We start from the raw sequence: 24,079 nt of genomic DNA, 5'->3' as shown, positions 1-24,079 counted from the left end.
AAAGAATGTCACCAAAAAAAACAACAACAAAACAACAGTGGGAAGAAGAATACAGTAAGAACTGTTTAAATCCTATAGTATGAATTACTTTTATTATGTGAATGAAAAATAAGGCCTTCCATAGTAATGTATTTTTATATTTAAAATACTATTCACTTAACAATGAAAAGGGAAGTCTAAAAAAAATGTTAGGAGTATTATTCAATTTTATTATAGCATTTAACTGTGAACATCTAAAATGGTTTCATATCTCCACAACCAGTTTAGTTAAAATACTTCAGAAATGTATTTTAACCAACTATCAAAAATGCAAATCATTTTAACAGAAAAATATACATTTTGAAGAACACTATTACCTTTAATTCATGATAATCTATTGCTTCATCTTTGTCTGTGTCAAACAGTTCAAAAGCATCTTTAATTTCTTGTTTCTGTTCTTCAGAGAGTTCTCTTCTTTTTTTCCTCTTTGTTTTGTCTACTACAAGCTCATTTCTATGGAAAGAAAAAAGTCTATTCAGTCTACTTTAATCCTATTCTCCTATGCATCTAGATGATTAAAATAAGATTCCAAAATGCAACAAAAAAATTAACCAACGAATAATTTTTAAATTTCTATAAGGGAAGTATTTGGAAGAAAAATGAAAAAATCTTCCTTACATGAGTCAAAGCCTTGTTCACTCCATAGTCTAAGCTGCTATAAATTTGCACTTTCCAAAACTGAAGAGTGTTACAGGTTATTAAAAGAAATTAGGGCCTAACTTTCTTTCCTTCTGGCTTTGTACTTATTCTCAATGATATTAATGTGGAAGAAATAAGAACTGTGAATAAAAAAATTACTTTCATGACAGAAATCTCAACAAAAAAACAAAGCATTCATACTATTCACATTATTCTACAACATAGTGTTAAAAAAAATCAAAGGAAAATTCATTATTGATGATCACTCTATATTTGGTTTACTTCTGACAGCATTTAAAAGTTATCAAAATTACTACAAAAAAAGCATGTAATTTAACAACTTACAAAGTTTTTGGCATTGTAGGTTAAAAGTTATTTAGATTACATATTTCTACGTTTGGCGCTTTATTTATAATTTCTTCCACTGATATTAACAAATCAACCAAAATACTGAAGTCTAAATACAGCATGAAAATTAAATGCCAAAAAAGTATATTTGTGCTAATTTTCTATAATATAAAGTGAAAAGTCAAAGATTTTGTAAATCTCACGTGTAAATTTTTACTTAGTTTCTCATAAACCCTGGAAATTTTTTTAAAGGAATCTTTTTTTAAAAAGCCAGAAATGTCTGAAGAGATACTAATCTTAGTGTTCCAAAGTTTCAAGTGGGGCTGCAACATCTGTATAAGAAACAAGTTTTGATACCAAACAATTTCATAAAACTTTAAAATGTAAAACTTGATTTTAATAAAACGTTACCTATTTGCTTGTTTTGCTCTCTAAAAATCTACAACAAAGGCAAGAGATGATTAAAAATTGATCAGAAGAGGTATAATAAATAAAGCTGAGGAAAATCTTTCTTTCACAAGAGACCTGACTTTACACAAGCTTGGACATTGCCGGGGTCATTTTCTCTGGACGGCCAAGTCCACCACAGACCTACAACTGATTCCAGGCAGGCTACAATAACCTCTTGGACGAGGCACTTGTTTTAGAGAGGCGTAACTAAGTATTTTTAAGGTAAAACATCTACAGGGCGCTGGGGGCAACACACAGGGGATCTGAGTATGGAAGCGAATGAAAGGTAAAGAAACTCAAAAATTTTTGAAAAACCCAAGAGAGAGATTGCCAGTTAAAGTCATTTAAGTGGGTCCCCGGTTATACCTTAAAACAGGGCCAAAGGATAAGAGCAAGGAGGGCTTTTATGTTATTTCCAAAATTTATAGATAAGCATGACAGCATCACTGCCGCTGAGATGAAGCCTTAGACCTGGAAGGCGGAACTGAATGAAGGGATGGATGCTCCTTGGCCTGATTTCTCGCAGAAACACCGCGAGAAGAAACATCGCGATATTTCACTCCCTCCTCGCAACTAAAACCACCCGCCTTTTTGGTGGTGCAAAGCCCAACGCGCTGATAGACGTTAACTACCGCAGCAGAAATATACAGGACTCGTCACCTGCGAGACACCAGGGCCCCCAGGGTGAGGGGTCCGGGCCCGGGAAGGCTCCTCTTCCTCGTCCCAAACTGCGTCCCCTTCCTCGCCTCGGCCCCAACTACCTCCCTTCCACACACACCCGCCCTGGGGCCCGCTGCGGGGTGTGGAGAGCATTGCGGCCTCCTCATTACCGACCTCAGAGCTAAACTCATTTTCTCTTCGGACAGAGACGTTCCTCTCAAGAACGATTTTAACGCCCTACCCAAGGCAGCACGACTTCCACAAGCCGTTCAACAGACACCCACGACCTCAGCGGCTTCAAGGACCTCCCACAAGGTAGACACTTCTGAGCCGGATTGGTTGACATTGCTAAAGTCCTGCCCATTGAGGCGGAAGCGTCACTAGTCTTCTGCTCTCATTGGGCACATTTCGCGTCAATCAAACAAACCGCCCTCCCTCTTCTTTTTCTGCCCCTCCTCCCGCCCTTTAGATTGGCCTGTAGCGGTTTCCCCGAATCCTTTGCGGAGCTAGGGTTTGGGTATTTGTGTGGTAGATCGGGCGGAAGGTGGGTGGATCTCGCCTCACGCAAGGAGACCTGTAACCTGTGGCTAGTGACCGGAGACAAGACGGACAGCTCCGAGGGAAAGGAAGGAAGGGAAAAGAGGCACGGCCGCGGGGTTAGCCCTCTCAGCTAGAAGGAGGGAGTAGCTCGAGAATGAGGCCTGCCAAATTTGGCTTCGCTATATTCTAAAACCTTGCATGGCCTGAGTACATGGGGAGTTTGTTTAAAACGCAGATTTAAATGTATCTTTCTCCCATTCTGATTCTAGTAGGTATGAATCTGCGTTCTTTTCTTCCTTACAAACTGTCCAAGTGATTCTAAGGCGGGTCTGTGGATTATATTTGTATAATTAATGGGTTGGATTATTATGCTATTTACGGTGAAGCGATGCTTAACCGTCCCTTAGCTCCCCTCTTCCTCCTTGAATGGATTTGTTCTCTTATGTCCTTTATTTTCCAGTGTTATAAGCTGCTAATACACATTATGTTATCTGAAGTTGCAAACTAAGTTCTTGAAGCTCATTTGGGTAATTTCTTTACTTGTTCATCACTCCTACTAGACTTTCTTGGGGTGCAGGATTATACCTTTCATTTAGAGCTGTTCCTAGTGTCTAATACAATGCCTGATGCATAGGTGCTCAATAAATATTTGTTATATTGAATGGAATCTTGCTGTGAAAACCCACAAAGCCCTGAACTAAGCTGTAAACCTTATAAAGGAATAAAATAGCCCGAATGTGGGGGTCGGTCAGGGGAAGGGGGAAGATAAACACTATGGTTTATGTATAAAGGAGATGTATACACACACACACTCACACACACATATATAGGTTTAAAGAAGGGAAAGAACACAATACGACAGAAGAAAGTCTTCTTGAAGGATTTGGCCTATATCTTAGGCCTAGAAGGATGAGCTAAATTTGGACAAGTAAAACTAGTATGTAACTAGGTGTAAATATAAAAATTACAAGTTCAAGGATAGCCCCCCAAAAAACAAAATTAGAAAACTTACCTTTTAAAGTACTTCTATAAATCACCTTTGAGTCAAAAAAGAAAGGGAATATTGCCACTAATAAGGTTTTTGTAGTTTAAAAGGAAGGTTGGGGCACCTGGCTGGCTCAGTCTCCAGAGCATGCAACTCTTGATCTCTGGGTTGTGAGTTCAAACCCCACATTGGGCGTAGAACTTACTTTTAAAAAATAATAAGAGGGACCTTTACAAACTATTAAAATACTTCATACAACTTAATCCTGACAATATTAATATCAAAATGAAATAGTCACTTTCCAAAGGAAACAGATGACTGAAAAAAGAAAACTGAATTAGGTCGATAACTATAAATAGGGCTGAATGATATGATGATGCCAGAATTCCATGCCATAAAATAAAAAGGCATCCAGCCCACTCAGAATTATGGGTGAGTTAAAAATTCATGAGGAGCAGGCAACTTTTGATCTTGGGGTCGTGGGTTCAAGCCCCACGTTGGCTGTAGAGATTACTGGAAAAAAAAAAACTTTGAATTCATAAAAATTTCTGAGGAACTGATTCTTGTGCTTTAAACTCAAAGCATGATGGAGAACTTCTTAAATGTTCTACCTGATGTGAAGCTAGCACAGAAAACATTAAAAGTATTTAAAATCCTAAAAAGCATTTAAAATCACTGTATGCTCCATGAGGAGAGTGTGCATGTTGTTCCCCGTTCTATGTGCCTGGCTCATATTTGATGGTCATCAGTGAACATACGTGCAAACATTTTGGATGTTGGAAAAATCAATTTGGTATTGTCTTACAGGAACATTTCACTATAACCAAATAGAGTTTATTTTTAAAATGCAAAGATAGTTCAAAATACAAATCTGTATTAATTAATCATAATTCTGGGTTAAGGAGATAAACTCAGTATCTGAAAAGGTGCTGGAGAATATTCAAAGTCCATTTCTAATAAAATATATTAATAAACCAGATGTAGAAGGCGCGTTTTTAAGTTGAACAGCATATTTGAAAAATGCTAGTGTTGGGGCACCTGGGTGGCTCAGTTGGTTAAGAGTCTGTCTTCGGCTCAGGTCATATACCAGGGTCCTGGGATTGAGCCCCACGTTGGGCTCCCTGCTTGGCAGAGAGCCTGCTTCTCCCTCTCCCGCTGCTGCTCCCACTGCTTGTTCTCTCTCTGTGTCTGTCTCTCTCTGTCAAAAAAAAAAAAAAAAAAAAAAATGCTAGTGTTTCTTAAACCTGGTACCTGCAACACTAGAATTTTGTGGGATGTTTATGGTCATTTCATGAAGAATGTGTTTTGTTGGCAAATAATTTGGGGAAATAGATTTTTAAATGTTTAATGTTTCCAGCAGGATATCCTGCTAAGGGAATGACAGGAAAGTTTATATATCATTTCTGCATGGTAGTGAAAATTAGTGACTGGTCTACTCCTTGCTACAAGAGAGGCTGGAAAAAGAAATCTCTAGCTGAAAAACTGTGTGCCCTGCTAAAACTTGGGGTCAGGTCATCTATTACTAAAGATAGGAGATTTGCAGCTCTACCACAAACATTAAAATTGTTATCAACACTGTCTCTGAAATTCTAATCAATGATGTAAGAAAACAAGAAAAAGAGGTGATATATAAAATTAACATGACTAATATGATTACCTGGCAAAATCCAAGAGTATCAGACTATTAGAATTGAAAAAAGAATTCAGTAAAGTAGCTGATTTTCAGAAAAATTTGCAAAATCAACAAGCAATTATAAGCTAAAATAATAACAGCAATATGAAATTCCTACAAGTAAACTTAAAAGGAAATCTGTAGAATCAGTAGGTAGAAAATCACAACATTTTACTAAAGGATGTGAGATTTGAATAAATTGACAAGCTGTTCTAGATGGGAAGATTCAGTATTGTAAAAATGTTGATTATACCCTAGATTCATCTGTAAATTTAATCAAAATGAAAATTCTCCATTTAAAAAAAATTTTTAAAGATTTTATTTATTTGAGAGAGAGAGCAAGCGTGCATATATGAGCCGTGAGGGTGGCAGCAGAGGGAAAGGGAAAAGCAGACTCCCCTCTGAGCAGGGAGCCCAACATGGGGCTTGATCCCAGGATCCTGAGATAATGACCTGAGCCAAAGGCAGACCCTTAACAGACTGAGCACCTTGGTGCCCTCATTTTTTTCTTGAACATAATAAAAATTGTTCTAATGATCATCTCAAAAATAATTGCTTAAAAATAAGTTACAAAATGGCGAAGAAGAATAGTAATACAAAAATTGCTCTATAGGATATTAAAATGTATTTGCTACTATTGTAATCAAAATAGTAAAGCCAGAGCCAGAGCCAAAAGTAGATAGAATTTGTGGTTTAAGAAGATAGTAGCATTAGTATTTGTTTAGTCTTCCTCCTGAATCCTTAATAAAACAATAGTTGAGAAATAATTTCTAATACTAAAGTGATCTGGAGAGCTCCCACAAACAGAGAAGGTATTTCAAAAAATATCTGAAAGATCAAAAGAGACATGGAAGCCTCTTGACAAATGAGACAGATCATCAAAGTGTCAACTCCTTGAGGTGCCTGGGTGGCTCAGTCAGTTAAGTGTCTGCCTTTGGCTCAGGTCATGAACCCAGAGTCCTAGGACTGAGTCCCACATCAAGCTCCCTGCTCAGTGGAGAGTCTGCTTCTCAATCTTTCCCTTCCCCCTGCTCATGCTCACACACTCTCTCTCTCTCTGAAATAAATACATAATCTTAAAAAAAAAAGTGTCAACTCCTTAGAATTTGCAGGTGATTAAAGCTTCAGAGAGAGTTGATCTGCCTGACAGAGTCCCAGAGAGACCCTAGGCTTAGAGTTGTCTGGCACAGTAGAGGGTGGAAATGAGAAAACGGCTGAATACGAAATGTAAAAGCTCTTTAGGAAACCACTGCACTTGAATTCTTCCAGATTCCCCTCCCCAGTATTGTCTCTCTTCACATCTATCTAGAATCCCATTCTTAAAAATGAATGAAGAATCAAAAACTGTCAGAGATAAGAAGGAAGTCAACAGCATGAATGATAAACTAAGGAAAACAACTATCTAGGAAGACTCAGAGTCAGCTTAGGAAGCAAAATAAACTCATAGTATATTAATAATATTAAGCTTCCTAAGAGGTAGTCAAGAAAATACTGTTTAGGAGAACAGCATACTCTGAAAGAGAAACATTCCGAGAATAATGAAAGACTGTTGAAAATAAACATGATCGACAAAATAAAAAATTTAATAGAATGATGATGTGATTTAATTGAAATACTCCAGAACTTAGAGCATTCAGACAAAAACATGGAAACATTGAAAAAACATGAAGGATTTATCCAGTAGATCCATGATATGACTAATAGGAATTCCAGAAACAGCAACAATGGAGGAAAGACAGAAAAATATCAAATATATAATTGAAGAAAAATTTCAGGGAACTAAAGGTCAGTACCAGTTCTTAGATTGATAGGACACACATAGTATTAAGCAAACTAAAATGGTAAAAGGAACCACATATCAATAAGACATTTCAGAACATTAAAAATAAAAACGTTATCTTCCAGGGGCAAATCTGCTCTCCTATGAAAGAAAATAATTGAACTAGCATCAGATTTCTCATCAGAAATATTAGACTCCGGAAGATAATAACTTCAAAATTGTAAGGGGACATTATTTTGAACTTAGAATTCCATTCCTTTTCAAGACAAAAACCAAGCGTGAGAATGTAATAAGGATTTCAGAAAGTTCAGTCATTGTATATACTTCGAGAGTTGTCCTCCAGATTGTGTAATCTAGGGGTATTTCAATATTGTATTTCACTCTTATTTTTATATAAATAAGTATAATATAAATGTATAAGATTATATAGAGCATAATATATAATTATATATATAATTTTAAGAGTACAATGTATACATATATTTACCACAATTAAAAAGAAAAACCCTCGCAATGAAAACAAATATGATAATAAAACCAATGAAGAACAGAAATGTCAAGGTTAAAAAAAAAATTAAAGACAGGGGCACCTGGGTGGCTCAGTCAGTTGAGCATCCGACTCTTGATTTCAGCTCAGGTCATGATCTTCGGGTTGTGGGATTGAGCCCTGCATCAGGCTCTGGCCTCTGGCTTGAGATTCTTTCCCTCTGCCTGCCCCCCCAAATAAATAAATAAATAAATAAATAAATAAATAAATAAATAAATAAATAAATACATCTTTAAAAAAATAAATGAAGGCAAATAATGAAGTAGGAAAAATATTTGCAAAATACTTGGAGGATAAGGGATTATTATTTTTCATAATATAACAAACCTGTTTATTGCACAGTCAGACCTTGACCTGTTCCAAATGGAAAAAAGCTCATTCTCTTTTTCTCCAGTCACTGCTTTCAAGTGTATTTTATCAAATTTCTCTTTCCTGTTGCTTTATGTTTGGGACATATCTTACAGCTTTCTTTTCAGTCATTTTCATGATTTCTTTTCATGTTGATTATAGGACTAAGTCCCATTTTTATAATTATGGTTTTCTTTCTGGTATTAAAATGTCCAATCTTGGAGCACGTGGATGGCTCAGTTGCTTGGAGCACTGCGACTTTGGCTCAGGTCATGATCTCAGGATCCTGGGATAGAGCCCCAAATCTGGCTCCCTGCCAAGTGAGTAGGGAGTCTGCTTCTCCCTCTCCCTCTGCTCCTCCCCACACTCATGATCTGTCTCTCTGTCTCTCTTTCTCTCTCTCTCTCAAATAAATTAATAAAATCTTAAAAAAAAAAAAAAGAAGTAATTAAGGTTAAATGAAATCTTAAGAGGGGGGCTCTAATCCAACAGGAGTGGTATCTTTATAAGAAGTAGAAACACCAAAGGATATGCACCCACAAAATAAAGGCTGTATGAGAGCAGAGGAAGAAGGCAGCTATCTGCAAGCCAAGGAGAGGCCTCCAGAAAAACCCAGGTGGCACCTTGTTTTTGAACTTCCAGCCTCCCAAACTGTGAGAAAACAAATTCCTGTTGTTTACCTACCAAGTCTGTGGTATTTTGTTATGGCAGACCTAGAAGACTAATACAATAAATAAAGACTGACAGATTCTACCGTATGACAGTGGAACATTTCTCTATAGCAGAAGACTACATTAAGTAAAGTAAACATACAAACAAAAGCATGGAGTTTGAGTTAAGATAACGGTATTAAAATGGTATAATAATTAATTGTGATGGAGAGCTGTATCTTCATACATTTCTTTTCTTTTTTTTTTTTTTTCAGTGAGTCACACTTTATTACACATCAGAAGAAAACCCTAGTAGATTTCTAGGGTTGCCGTAACAAATGACCACAAACCAAGTGACTACTTAGCAATACATTTTCAACATCTGTAGAATATGTTTGGCATCCATTGATTGTGTTCATCCCTTAGAATTGGTCACATTTTCCTGATACTTTGTATATTGAGTCATTTGGAATTATATTTAGATATTGTGAATGTTATGTTGTGTTCTCAGTCCTGGTATATGCGTCTTGAGATGTTGCTTTGCTGTAGAAGGCAATCGACCGGGTTTGAGTCGGTCAGCCTATATGTCTAGTTGAGATTCTGTGTATGAGATCAAGTAGCTCTGTTGTTTTATATGTGTGCCGTATATGCTCAAGGATTAGGCTGGGACACCTGCAGAGACCCACATAGAATTAGAACCCCTTTTCCGGTTCTCTCCTCTGGAATTCCCTCCCACACTCGTTTCCTGTATCCACTGGCCAGAGGTATATGTTTTCTATTACTACTGCCAGGCCAACTCAGGAGAAAAAAATCCATGAGAGCCAAGAAATGGGAAACTCACCCCCATGCATATGTATCCTGTTGTTTACCCACCAAGTATTTTTCATCTTTGCTCATGGTGTAAGTCTTATATTCATGTGTTTAATGTTTTCATGTTTATATGACATATGTGGTCATTATAATATCTGCACTGTTGGTTATTACAACATCAGGATCTCAATTTCAACAGAAATCAAGTTTATGAATGTTCTGAAAATTTAGATTTTTTCACTCATATATGGCTGATCTTACTCTTGGAACTATTTTATGAATGATTTATTATTTATTTATTATTTATTATTATTTGTTTCACACACATTTGTAAAATTCGAAGTCCAAACTACTATGAAGGAAAACTACTATGAAGGAAAACTTCCATTACCATGAGATTCATATGAAAATTACAAAAATAAAGTGAAAACATTTTAAATTGAAATTTGGTGGAAAAGTTCTGGTTCTGCTCTGGTGAAACCTGTTGCTCTTGCTAATTATAGCTAAAATCTTTGGGAAAAACAGACAACTCTCCGAGGACTGTGAAAAGTGAACAAAAGCAGGCCAATTATGGAGCGAGCCAGAACTTGGGAGATGCATCCTGCTAGAGGGTGAGTTCCCCATTTCTTTTCTCTCATGAAGTAATAATAGAAATCACATCGTTCTGGTCAGAGGAAACAGGGGAAGGGGACTTTGAGGGTCAGAAGGAAACTGTGACACAGGCTACAACTTGGACGAACCTTGAGGACAAGGTGCTCAGTGAAATGAGCCAGTCACAAAAGGACAAATACTGAATGATTCCACGTATATGAGGTCCCTGGAGTCGTCAGATTCAGAGACGGAAAGTAGGCTGGTGGTCGCCAAGGGCTGGGGGAGGGACAGTGGGGAGTTATGTTTCATGGGGACAGGGTTTTACCTACACAAGATAAAAAGAGTTCTGGAGATGGACAATCATACATTTCTGAAGTAACACCACACAGCACACATTTTCTGGTCCCAAGGGAGAAAATGTAATTTTGTCACAGGGTGTCACCAGTCTAATCTAATGGTCTAAGTTATCATCACCAATTGGAGTATTACCAGATAGTATATGTCTGCTTATATAATTCAATATGAAGTACTCAATCTGACCTTAGATCTTTTAGCCAAAAATATTTAACTTGAATTTAATTAAATCTTACTATCTAATTTCTCATGTATAGGAAATGTAGGAGATAGGGAAACCACTTCCAAAAAATTTTTTAAAAAAACACTATGGGGAAACAATCAGACAAATCCAGAAAATAACGCATTCTATAGGACAACTGGCCATTCTCTTCAATATGTCAGTGCATGAAAAAAGGGATTGATCTGGATTAAAAGGGACTTAAAATACATTACACCCAGATAGAATGTCTTGTCCTGGATTAAGTCATGGTTTGGACAAAATAGCTGTAAAAGGCATTATGGAGACATTAACAATTTGAAAGTCTCCATTCAAATTGAAGAATTTGAATATGGACAGGGAATTAGATGTTATGAAGAAATTACTATTAATTTCATAAGGCATTTTAATAATATTTTATCCGTTTATGAAAATATTCTCGTTTTTAGAGATGCAAACTAAAGTGTTTGAGGTGAAATATTCAAAATTTCTGTAAATGCCTATAATTTACTTTAGTCATTCAAAATGTCTGTAATTTACTTTAGTCAGCATATAAAAATCAGTTTAAAAACTTAAAAGGTACAATGATAAATTCTATGTAGAAAAGAAGAGAGGGCAATGAGATAGCAGCTGATCATGGGTTGAGTATTATAGCATTGAGAAGGTCTATGATAAAGTGACTTTTGAGCTATGATATTAAATGACTGCCACTGTGTCAGTTTAGATCCTCTGAATTGGAGATGACAAGATAGGATCAGTCATGAAAGAGACTAGGAAACATCTGTGAAGAATAAAGGTGTGGTAAGCAGAAGACAGGCGAGTCTTCAAACTGCAATACTGTCCTGACGACCTGGGAGAGGAAAGCAGGAAGGAAGGAGGACTGGGTAGGAAGAGCTTCAGAGTACAATGTAGCTGCAAGAAAATCTTAGGCCAACGAGGAGACCCAGAACAAAAATGTCCCTCTTGTGAGGAGTCCTGTGTTAGGCAGGAATAACTGAACTCTAGTATCTGTTCTGTACTCAGTCGTCACCTAGATTCAGCCCAGGGTAAGGGTGTGAGTAGATCTAAAAATATGGCAGCTGAAAGGCATTAACTATACTCCTCACGGAGGGAGAACTGACCAGTATAACTTCCTTATTGTTGCACAAGCCTTGCAAAAGTCTGAAGGGAGAGTATGCCAGAAAAAGGAAATGGCAAAGCAAAGGCCCTGAGTTAGGAACAAGGTTGGCATAATCAAGGAAAGGAAAGAAGTCAGTAAGTTTGAAGTATAATGAGAGTGGCAGAATGGTCCAAGAAGTCGGACTGATAAGTACTGTCCTAATTATATAGAATCTAGTAGTTCATGATGAGGGTTAAATTTTATTTCAAGTGTAATGGAAATCCATCAGCAGGTTTTAAGCAATGAATTATTGTGATCTTATTTCAGTTTTAGAGCCAAACTTCCTGAAACATTAATCTATATTCACAGCATCCATTTCCTCATATCTCATTTTCTCTCAACCCACAGCAAATCTGACTTACATTCACCTCTCTACTGGAAGTGCTTTTACTAGGTCACCAAAGACTTCTTAATTGCTCAGTTCAATTGCTTCTCTTCAGTTCTCATCCTGTCGTCCCTTGGGTTGCATCCGCGTGTTGGCCACTTCTTAAAATTGCTCTCATGGCTGCTTTTTACTACTCCTTCATAGTTTCCTTTGATGGCTTTTCTTTATCTCCTCCCCAGTTGTTTGTTTGTTTTCAGAATGATGTTCTTAATAGTTTCATACTATTCCTAAGCACTCTCACCTCCTAAATTTCAGCAATCACCTACATAATGATGACTCCAAAATTGCTCAAAATTTTTTCCACTTACCCTCTACTCGCAGTCTTCAAACCCAAATTTCCACTTGTGTCATGCATTTCCATCATAATGGAAAAGAATATACCAAAACAAAAATAATTATCTTCTTCTAAAATACTTATGTATTCTCCATCCTGGATAATGGCATCACCAGTCACCCAGTTTGTATAACTCCTTGGAATAATATTTAACTCCTCATTATTGTCAAAGCATAATTTTCAAAATTTAAATATATGAATTTTATACAAATATAGAATGAATATGTTTTTAAGATCTATTTAACTTTTTTTTCAGAAGAAGAGAGGTGGAGGGAGGGGCAGAGGGAGCAAGAGAATCTTAAGCAGGCTTCATGCCGAGTACATAGCCCAACGTGGGCCTCAATCTAACATCCTGAGATTGTAACCTGAGCCGAAATCAAGAGTTGGGCACTTAACCAACTCAGCCACCCAGGCACCCCTAAGATCTATTTAACCTTTTACTGACGAAACTAGGAGGTGATAAAGCTGGTTCACAGAAAAAATAGAAAAACTCAGTATACCCAGGCAGTCACAAAAAGCATGCTGAAAAAAGTTGGCTAAATTACAATGTCATACAAGTTAATGCCCTACAAGTCAAAATAAACTGTAGCCTTTGGAGTTGCATTGTCTACCAAACAGAAAGGTTTTATATTTCTAGAGAGCAAAAATCTACAAGTTAACATATTACACAGTCTTAGCTCTAATCAGCAGCAACTAGCAAAGGTAAACTTCCTAGAGAACTAAATTCTCACTGGGTAGAACTATTAAGCAATATTCCAGAATAACATACAGCCATCCTTTGGCATTATTTCCAAGTTTTGGATAGGTTTTCTTAAACTTTTATATGATCCCACATCACCATCATGTGGTGATGGAGCTATATTTTAAAGACAAATTTGCCTGATTCCTATGCTTGTTTTTCCCTATGAAAAATGTGAATGGTAGGCAAATTCAAGTAGTGCACAGAAAATGAGCAGGAGTAAGGTTTGAGAAAAGGCTTCTGTTTTTCAAACTTAGTAAATCACAATAATTAAGAGAGTATGACGTTGGAGAAAGGATAGAAAAATATATCAGTAGAATAGACCTACCCCTACAGTAAGCTGATTCATTATAAAGACACCAATACAAGTCAATGAAAAAAGACCTTGCGATAAATGGTGCTGTAACAACCAGACATCACACAAAAAAGAAATGGACATGATCCCTATCTCTCACCAACAAAAATTAACTTGAGATGGATAATAGATTTCTTTGTGAAAGAAAAACTTATAAAGTTTCTAAAAGAAAATGTAGTATATCTCCATGAGTTTGAGGCCGATAAGATTTCTTAAGCAGGACTTAAAACGCGCTAATCATAAAAATAAAAACCAATAAATTGACTTCCTCAAAATTAAAAATTTCTGCTCATCAAAGACACCATTCGAACAGTAAAAAAAAGTCAAGCCATGGAGGGGAAGAAAACATTTACAATATGTATATCTGATAAAACATTACAAATCAATTATAAAAAACTGAAAGCCCAATAAGAACATTGGATAAAAGATTCAAATAAGGAATTTGCAAAAGTGGATATCTAAATGGCCAATAAGCATATGAAAAGATGCTCAACATCATTAGTTATCAGGAAAATACAAGTTAAAACCACAATGAATATTATTGCAAATACACCAGAATGGCTAATATTAAAATAAATAAAGCATTTTAAAAAGACTAATAATATCAAATTGTGGCAAAGGATGTGGACCAACAGTCAAAGACTGCTGATAGGAATGTAAAATAATAGATCCACTTTGTAAGATTGTCTCTACTAATGTTAAAACATTCACTTACCTTATGACACGGCAATTTCACTCCTAGATATATATCCAAGAGTAGTGGTATATGTTCCCCCAGAAAACTTTCACAAGAATGTTGGTTTCAGCTTTATTCATAATAACCCCATACTGGAAACACCCCAAATTTCCATTAACATGTAAAAGGACAAACAGAGGTATACTCATATAAAGGAATACTACCAGTGATAAAGAAAAAAAAACACACATAACTAAGGGTAACATCAACGATAAGATTGATACTCATGGATATTGTTTTCAGTGAAATAAGTCAGATACAAAAGAGTACATACAAATGAGTATGTTGTACATGATTCCGTCTATATAAAGTTCAACAACTGGCATATCTAATCAATGTTTAGTTTTCAGAATCGTGGTTACCTCTGGGTAGGCAGGAATGGGGTAGTAGTGGTGGTTTACACTGAAAAAGAACATAAAAGAACTTTAGAAGGTGTTAGAAATGCTCTATATCTTGATCTGCGAGATGGTTTCAAGGGTTTATGCACACATAAAAATCATCTAACTGTACTTAAAATGATTGCACTTTCTGCATTTTACCAGGTAGGTTATCCATCAAAAATATTAGTTTCTCACAAGGTCTTTGCAATTTTTGCACAGTTAAGGAAAATAGTCTAGATTGTAAAAGGTATATGAATGATGAAGCAGTGAGAATTAACTTCACTTTGAAGAAATTTGTGAGGACAAGCATAAAATTGAGGAATTAATAAAGATATCAACAAGTAAAAGAAGTTTGTTTTTAAAATTCTTTTAGAATAGGGAAAGCTTTGGGGCGCCTGGGTGGCACAGCGGTTAAGCATCTGCCTTCCGCTCAGGGCGTGATCCCGGCGTTACGGGATCGAGCCCCACGTCAGGCTCCTCCACTATGAGCCTGCTTCTTCCTCTCCCACTCCCCCTGCTTGTGTTCCCTCTCTCACTGGCTGTCTCTATCTCTGTCAAATAAATAAAAAAATCTTTAAAAAAAAAAAAAAAGAATAGGGAAAGCTTTATTAGGGGAAAAGAAGCCAGTGGAGAGGTACAGGTTGAAGAGGGGAGTGAGGGAAGAGAAGAGAAAGTTGATAAAGACGTCTTGGAGTAAAAAATGGAGAATTATCTAAATAAAAAGAAGGAAGATAAAGCAAAGAGAAAGAAGTAGGGTGAAGAAACTAAAGGACTGTAAAATAGAAGATAATTTAGGGATTTTCACAGACCTTATCTCCGTCTCCTTAGAAAAATATAAAGTAAGGATATCCACTAGAAGTCAGGAGCTGTGGGGAAGGGATAACAAGAGGTAGAGTAAAGGCTTGATGAAGCCAATTAACTGTTTCATTTACTTTGACATCTGGGTAACTTACTTTACTTCTTGAGTTTCCTCATCCCTGTGATAGGGATTCCACGCACCTTACAGAGTTGCTATGAAGATTAAATAAGCTAATGTAAATAAAGTACTCACATAAGACAATTGATGAATGCTAGTTCCCCTTTAAAAAGAACTAGAGTTGCTGAAAATTACCCTTCACAAATAGCTTGAAAAATAGAATAATCTGGAGTCAGAATAAAAGACCCAGTGGAGGTTAAGGAACCTAGGCACTTCCTTAACATCTGTGGGGGCTAGTGCAAATGAGGCCTCATATAGCTTATGTATAAATATTTTAAATTCATACACCAAGCTAATAAGCTATTAAATAAAATATGTTCTGTCCTCCTACTTTGACAAATACGGCTTCATAATGACCTGAAGTCTAGGTTTGAAATTAGAATTCTGATTCCTTGGTGTTCCACACTAAATTCTGGTAACATGGGAAGAGCCAGACCAAGTCGGCCTTTTCTTTCTTCTTGCAATTCTGTCCCACACTAGGAGGGGCCTCCAGTGTACATGGGTGGATACTCCAGCCTGAAAATCCAAGCTCCATTCTCACCTTTGGCAAATAGCAGCCATTTGGCCACCATTATGCTTGGGCTGTGCTTTCCAATGGCATTGTCCTTGCATTCAGCTCAAAATATTTTTTATGTCAAAGAGGCATATTCTGAGGTAGACCATTTTGCTACCCTTCAGATGGATGTATCTCCTAAGGTGCCTGGGACTCTTCACCTCATGTGGAATGTAGCATAAAAGGGCCAGAATGTGTTCCAAAGCATGGGGCTCTCAGCAGAGGCCTCTTGTGCCCAGAGCTAAGGACCTTATAGTGAGTCACATTTAGGTCTAAGATTACGCACTCTAACTGCTTTGAGCAATGAATACAGGTAGACTGCAGTACTGTTGACTAGAAAGAGCAAAATACTCAAGACAGAAATATGCTGAAAAATATAATGAAAATGAAGTAGAATCTATAAGTCCTTATTAAGAGGCTGCTTTCCACTTAAAAAGTAAGCAATCTAGCATTTGAATTATTTTGATGGGTTGAAAGCTTTCTTATGAAGCATTGCATAAAACTGTAAATGATTTATTAATCTCAGATCTATTCTTCAAATCAAAATATTTAGTAACCAGCCATGGTCTGGTAACCAGCTTTTGTGCGCTTTGGTTAGAGATGAAATTTCATAACCTCTTTGTCTGGCTTTACATTTCTTAAAACCAAACAAGTTATATTTAGATATTCATGTTTATAGATTCATAGGATGTCTTTGAATCCGAATGGTGTTCTTATCACAACAGTCAAAAACAAAGGATTTTGTATTTTTTTGATGAATTCTCATTAGTAATGAGGCACTAAATATCCTCCTGAATACAATATAGAGGTGAAAATTAATAGGGTTATATTTAGCTACCACCTACATACTATAGGCAGGCAACATCAAGAGCAAGAGGGAAATAATTGTTCTTTTAGTTTAATAAATCATAATGTTCCTGAAAAATACTCCTTCCTCCCCAAATTGGGGCATCTAATTATATGAAGTGATTACTGTGGCAACAGTTTAGATATGAAGAAAAAGAGAGGGAAAAGGGGGGGGTGGGTAGGGGGAAGAAGGAGATCCGGAGGGAGGGAGAATAAATTAGGCTATTAAACAAAAAGAAAAAAGTATTTTGACTAAAGAGCAAAATGTGGGAACTCTGACTAGAAGAGAAAGGAAACACTGAAAAAGTTATATTTAGGGCTCAAACCAGTCAATATCTGAACGTTAAAGTAAAGGTAAACTTTGTGAATGTAGATAAAAGAAACTAAGAATCACAACAGTAGCTTTCATAGGATGGGTGAGGAAATACATGTTTATTTCTAAATTAAATAATAAACTGCAAGTGAAAATTTGATAGACTATAAAATACTGTGTACCATAAGAAAGTTAAAGATTACATGTGTTGTATGTTATGTTATATAATGTAATATTAATGTATTATATGATATATATTATAATATCTAATGCATAATATGTTTCTGTATTATAACAGACCTAAAATACAGTTGACCATTAAATAGCACAGGTTTGAACTGTGGGGGTCCACTTATATGTGGGTTTTTAAAAAATAAATACCATAAATGTATTTTCTCTTCCTTATGGTTTTTTAATAACATTTTCTTTTCTCCAGCTTACTTTATTATAAGAATACAGTATATAATACATATAACATATAAAATATGTGTTAATAGATTGTTTATGTTAGTAAGGCTTCTGATCAACAGAAGGTCAACTTAACAATTAGGAGTTAAGTTTTGTGAGAGTCAAAAATTCTGTGTTGATTTTCAGCAGCACAGCAGTGGGAGGGATGGCAGTGCCCCTAACTCCATTGTTGTTCAGGCATCAACTATACATGAGAAGACAGCTCACATAAAAAGATCTACAAATAGTTTGTAAAGATATGACTTATTCAGCTTCTTTAAAAAATAAGGAAAATGCTAAAATAAACTGTAGTAAGATACCAGTCTTCACTTCCTGGATTTGCAAAGATCTAAGTTTGGAATTACAAACTTACTATGGAGAATTAGCAGGAAAAGTCTTCTTTAAACATAGTTTCTAGTTAGGTCATTTAGGGAACCTTTTTGGAGAGCCTTGGAGATCATATATATCAAAATTTAAAATACACTTTGGGGGCGCCCGGGTGGCTCAGTCGTTAAGCATCTGCCTTCGGCTCAGGGCATGATCTCAGAGTCCTGGGATCGAGCCCCACATCAGGCTCCTCCGCTGGGAGCCTGCTTCTTCCTCTCCCACTCCCCCTGCCTGTGTTCCCTCTCTCGCTGGCTGTCTCTCTCAGTCAAATAAATAAATAAAATCTTTAAAAAAACAAATAAAAAACAAATACACTTTGAGCCAGCACTTATACTTCCTGGAAATTGTTCTGTAAATATACTTGTACATAAAGTATGTGCAAAGCTGTTCATTACAGCTTATGAAAAAAAAGATTGGTTCACATGGAATCACTGTGAAGAGTAAAATTTGAGCTTTTTAACCCTCAATCGCAGCTGGCCCATGGTAGAGCTGCTTTTGTGAACCGAGCAGTCCCCACAGAGTGCTCATGCAAGCTGGTTGTGTGTTCTAGGATTAATGCTGTCACCTCCTTAGTGGACAACAAGAAGGTTCAGCTGGTAGTAATTGCACATGGTGTGGATCCCATTGAGTTGGTTGTCTTCCTGACTGCCCTGTGTTGTAAGATGGGGGTTCCCTACTTCATTATCAAGGGGAAGGCCAGGCTGTGGCGTCTGGTCCACAACAAGACCTGCACCACTATCACCTTCACACAGGTTAACTCAGAAGACAAAAGAGCTCTGGCTAAGGTGGTGGAAGCTAGCAATTACAATGACAAATATGATGCAATCCATTGTCACTGGGGAGGCAACATCCTGGGTCCAAAGTAGGTGGTTTGCATTACCAAGTTGGAGAAGGCAAAGGCCAAAGAACAGGCCACCAAACAGATCTAAGTGTATGCTGTTGAATTTTATGTACATAAAAGTAATAAGTTCTCTTTCAAAAAATAAAAAGAAAAGAAAAAGATTGGGAAAAATACTAACTGTCCATGAACAGAAGACAGGTTAAATATATTAATTTACATCCATAGCATGGAATCATTATAAACCTGTTAAAAAGAATAAGACAGATCTGTAGATATTTATATGTAATATTTTTGGAATATATCATTAAGTGAGATCAAAGAAAATTCAGACCAGTATAGATAACATACTACCAGTTTAAAGTAATAATAATAGTAAGAGATTGCAGCCACTTCACAATGTTGATCCTCTTCAGCCAAAAACTACCAGAAATACCTGTAGTTGAACAAGTTGAGTTATTTTATTTTTGTGGTTTTTTCCCCCCTTCAAACATCATGGGGGAACTCTCTTAGAGAGTGTGAGAAAGGACTTTGCTTTGGTTGTGATTTTGAGGGTTCCAAGGAAGTGGGGGGGGGCAACTATGTGATTGGAAATCTTAACAAATTTTGTCTATAGGGAGGGCAGCCTATGAGAAGATAAAGCCATAATTACATGAAGTCTGGTCTCCCCACCTGGTCTTTGCTGGCATGGATGAAGGTGGGGCCATAGTTTCTTCTAAAGTAAATTGGTTCTTTTCTAAAAGTTTTCTGTTTTACTAGGCTTCCCTTTTCCTGGTGCTTTGGCTCAAGGAAGCAGCTTTTGCTTGGCCTTTTTCTATAGGTGCCCATTGGTATTTCCAGGCCTGCTGGCTTCTCCAGCACCCATTCTGGTATATGTTCGGCAAAAAGAAAACCCAAGGAACTCATCACCATGTTGTTTATTGGATCCTGAAATCCTTAGCTATAAATTGGAAAAGTACATCTATCTACCCCATCTTGCTGAAAGTGGAAATCCCCTGGATATATTTTTGCACTGTTTCAGTTTTTTTGCCTTAAGCGGGAATCATCCATTCAAACAATACATACAGAGATACATACTTGACCTTTTCAGAACTGATAATTGCAAAATCCCTATGAAGAAAATAAAGGAGAACGAAGGGATAGAGGGTAGCTGAAGTAAGTAAAGCTACTTGGTTCAGGTGGTCAGGAAAAACCTCTGACACTTGAGCTGGAATCAGAAGCCAGTCTTGTGAAGAACTGAATGAGAAAAGAGGAAGAGTAAATGCAAAAGACCTGAAATAGGAACAAGCTTGACATAATCCAGGAGCAGAGGGAATTCTAGAATCGGTGGAGTGCTTTAGCTATATCATCTTACTTATTGTCATAATGAAAAGAATTAGCCAACATTCATAATGTAAGTATGCTTACTCATCGGTTGAAACCATAGATTGAATACAGATTCAAAAGTTTGGCAAAAATCAATGAAAGAATTCTGCAAGAACTGATAGGCTATGTGGAATTTACGATAAGGAATATTGTCTATATTATTATTATTTACAAGTTTGTGCAACATATCCTTTATATTATTAAAATTTATTTTAAAATGTATGTATAGTATAAATGTATTTATGGGTCAAAGAAAAGTGAAGTCTAGGAATAAGTTTAAGAGTCATCAGTATTGGGGCACCTGGGTGGCTCAGCCGTTAAGTGTCTGCCTTTGGCTCAGGTCATGATCCCAGAGTCCTGGGATCAAGCCCCACATCTGGCTCCCTGCTCGGTGGGAAACATGCTTCTCCCTCTCACACTCCCCTTGCTTGTGTTCCCTCTCTCACTGTCTCTCTCTGTCAAATAAATAAATAAAATCTTTAAAAAAAAAAGTCATCAGTATTTAAATGGCAGTTAAAGCCACAACCAGATAAAATCACCTAGAAAAAGTTTGTGCATGTAAACAAAAATGAAGTTCAAGACCAAATCCTGGGCATTTGAAATGGTATTGCCAATGTGGTAGAAGGGAAACTAGGAGAAAATGCTGTGCTGGAAGCCAAGTAAGAGGAAGGGGTCAACTGAGTAGGACTTTGCAAAACTGATAACTTCAACAAGAGCACATTTAAGGGGATGTTGATGTCAAGAGCCAGACTGGATTAATCTAAATAGTCCTAGCATTTCTATTGCCAATCAAGATTTATACAAAATGCATTTTGAAATTTTCTTCTAATTATGAGAACTATAGGGTAGAAAACTTAAATTCACAGTTTTACCTGGTAATTGGAGAAATAATTTCTTCCTTTAACCTGACTCTATTTTGAGTTCAACCCTTCCTGCTTGCCTTTCTCCACAGTTAATATTTGTAGCAAAGTTTGCAAAGTTATGGCCTTATTACCAGATTTTTGCTCATAGTTGTATTTAGTTCAGCTGCTTAGTGTTGGCTCACACAGGTTTTCTACTTGAAAAGAAAAGAATTTCTATTTTTTAGGGATACGTATTTCTTGTCTGTCCCATCCTGCTTACCCTTTCCTTCCCCCATCACCCTTAAGAATCTTTCCACAAGACCATTCTGTTACCTACACATTCCTTACAAAACTGTATAAACATTGAAGTATTTACAAAGGAGATGATGTTATATATATCGATAGTTGGCTTAAAATAATCCACTGTTTATGCAGTGGTGGGAGGGTAGGGATTTGTTGAAGGTCTGGATGAAACAAAATTGGCTATATGTTGAAAATTGTTGAGGATGGATGAGTACCCAGTATTCTTTATTTGTATATGATTGAAATTTTCTAGAATAAAAATATTTTTTTTAATGTGGGGAAAAAACTAGGATGGTTCTTACCATCAAGAAACTTAGACACAACTTGAGAGGGCACTCTATTTAAAGAGTTAGAGAGTGAGGAGAGAAGAGTGTGTGTTGGCAGAGGGCAAGACGGCACACAGGTGTTTAAAGCTGTACCACGTCAGTGGAGGAAGCTGGATTGCAGCGTGGTTCGAGCAGAGTAGGAACAAACAAGCATGGAATGCTTTGTGCCTATTTCTGTGTGCTATGTCTTATAGGTTCTTTCTCACTTACTGTTCATACATTCTATGAGGTGAGTATCAAAGGCAAAAAACTCGTTCCGGAACAAGTTAAGTTACTCGTCTTGGGTCACTAAGCTGGTAATGGGAACCTTTTGGAAGAGTAATCTCACTGAAAAAGCCAGTCTGCGGTGGGCTGAGAAAGAGATGACTAGAGACCAGAGACTTCCTACCAGCTAAAAATAAGACCTATAGGAGGTATACTTAAATGTTTAATTTTGTTACTAAGATTTAAAAACCATAAACAAAGAACAAAAACTTTTGATTTCTGGTTTCCTTAAAGAAGCCGACAGTTAGCATCACAGTTGCTGCACCCCTTCACAACCAAGGCATTGCTGCCCCCTTTCTGTAGGACTTGAGCTCTCCTTTTTGCCAGAGTCCTCTTCACTCGTTATATTATTGCTAATGCACTGCTTCATTTTGTGAATTATGGCCCATGTAAGTATTTGAGTTCATTTATACACTAATTACATCCAACCTGGTGTGTTATGACACACTAGTGTGGGTCTGATCAGTGAGAGAGAAAAGCATAGATTCATAGAACTCAATGTAATTTGTCCACCACATATTGAGAACTACGGTCCAAACCACTTCTGTGGCAATTAATACTATATTCTTTGCCTATTGTAATGTCTTGTGCAGAGTTTTCTTGTGCTGTAAGTGCTAAGTGCCATATGAATGAGTGGTGTGATAATAAATGCTCAGGAATTCAGAGGAAGGCACAATTATTTCTGCAGTCACTAAGACAAGGAATTTTTTAAAAGTTGGGTCAAAATTTTATAAGAGAAGAAAAATCATTCCAGATGGGAAAAACATCAAAGGAAAAGGGCATGAACTGAGGAAAGTACAAAATATGTGCAAGGAGTGGGAAAGCAGACTAGTATATGTAAAGCTTACACTCCTTCATCTAAGAAACTCTAACTCAGAGTTAGATAGAATCACAGGAAAGCTAAAACTAGAAAGGAACTTGCAGATCAAATTACTTAAACCCTTCTTCTCATACACAACAACCAAGGCTTTCAGAAGTTGGGGGATTTGCTTAATGGCACATAGCTAATTGGTGAAGGAATTCAGACTAGATCTTCTGATTTCCAATGTTCTTCCTTCATGTTTCCCTTCAATGTGGGTTATTTACATTATAGGGAAGGAGAGGAAAATATGAGCTGCAGCTGAGCTCTGGATATATTATTTTTAATAACCTCAAATGGCAGTTGACCTTTTCCTTTCATCACTCACTCACACTTCATATTCTCAGCCAGGAATTAAACCCATTAAAGTGCTCAGGGAACCTGACAAGTAGAGCAAAGGGTTAAGAGTAGTTGATCTAGGAGCACCCAGCTGGCTCAATGGGTAGAGTTGATGACTTTTGGTCTTGCATTGTAAGTTTGAACCCCACATTGGGTATAGAGATTACTTAAAAATAAAATCTTTTTTTTTAAGATTCACTTTTTTATTTTAGAGAAAGAGAAAGAGAGTGCAGGTGGGGCGAGGGGCCGAAAGAGTGGGACAGGGGAGACCCTTAGCAGACCAAACCACCCAGGCACCCCAAATCTTTTTCTTTTTTGTTTTCTTTTTTCTTTCCTTCTTTCTTTCTTTCTTTCTTTCTTTCTTTCTTTCTTTCTTTCTTTCTTTCTTTCTTTCTTTCAGATGTATTTGTTTGAGAGAGAGAGTGTGTGTGTTAGCAGGGGGAGGGGCAAAGGGAGAGAATTTCAAGCAGGTTCCCTGCTGAACATGGAGCCCGATTTAGGGCTCAATCCCATGACCCTGAGATCATGACCTGAGCTGAAATCAAAAGTTGGACGCTCAACCGACTGAGCCCCCCAGGTGCCCCCAAAATAAAATCTTTAAAAAAAAAAAGATCTATCATACCAGTTATGAGCATACCATTAGCAGCATCTTCTATAGTGAGATAATGTGTTTGTCATAGTAGCAAAAGAAAAGTCTTCCCAATTAAAAAGAGGAAACAGT

The 24,079-nt window shown here is 36.9% G+C and overlaps 2 protein-coding genes and 1 pseudogene across 7 annotated transcripts in view; 2 read left to right on the top strand and 1 right to left on the bottom strand.

Moving 5' to 3' along the window:
- The window catches only part of CETN3 (centrin 3), a 209,498-nt gene extending 207,049 nt beyond the window's left edge, over window positions 1–2,449 (bottom strand). For 3 of the 4 annotated variants that reach the window (XR_015724402.1, XM_045796296.2, XM_087861987.1), the window contains exons 1-2: window positions 2,311–2,449; window positions 357–492 (exon numbers count right to left, since the gene is read on the bottom strand). Coding sequence is in view for 3 of the 4 variants with exons in the window: in XM_045796296.2 (XP_045652252.1) it covers window positions 357–492; window positions 2,311–2,327 (153 nt within the window). In the remaining variant the exon portion in view is untranslated. The other variant, XM_045796295.2, reaches the window with a different exon arrangement.
- The window catches only part of POLR3G (RNA polymerase III subunit G), a 97,363-nt gene continuing 75,616 nt past the window's right edge, over window positions 2,333–24,079 (top strand). For 2 of the 3 annotated variants that reach the window (XM_087861986.1, XM_087861985.1), the window contains exons 1-2: window positions 2,333–2,451; window positions 9,972–10,079. The gene's annotated coding sequence lies outside the window, so the exon portion shown is untranslated. The remainder of the gene's footprint in view (window positions 2,452–9,971; window positions 10,080–24,079) is intronic. The other variant, XM_045796292.2, reaches the window with a different exon arrangement.
- LOC148110047 (small nucleolar RNA SNORD36) lies at window positions 18,617–18,694 on the top strand (annotated as a pseudogene).

This window comes from Ursus americanus, chromosome 5 (genome assembly GCF_024610735.1).
Source record: "Ursus americanus isolate L20-20 chromosome 5, mUrsAme1.1.p, whole genome shotgun sequence".
NCBI lineage: Eukaryota > Metazoa > Chordata > Mammalia > Carnivora > Ursidae > Ursus > Ursus americanus.
This window is presented reverse-complemented; position numbering and strand designations above follow the sequence as displayed.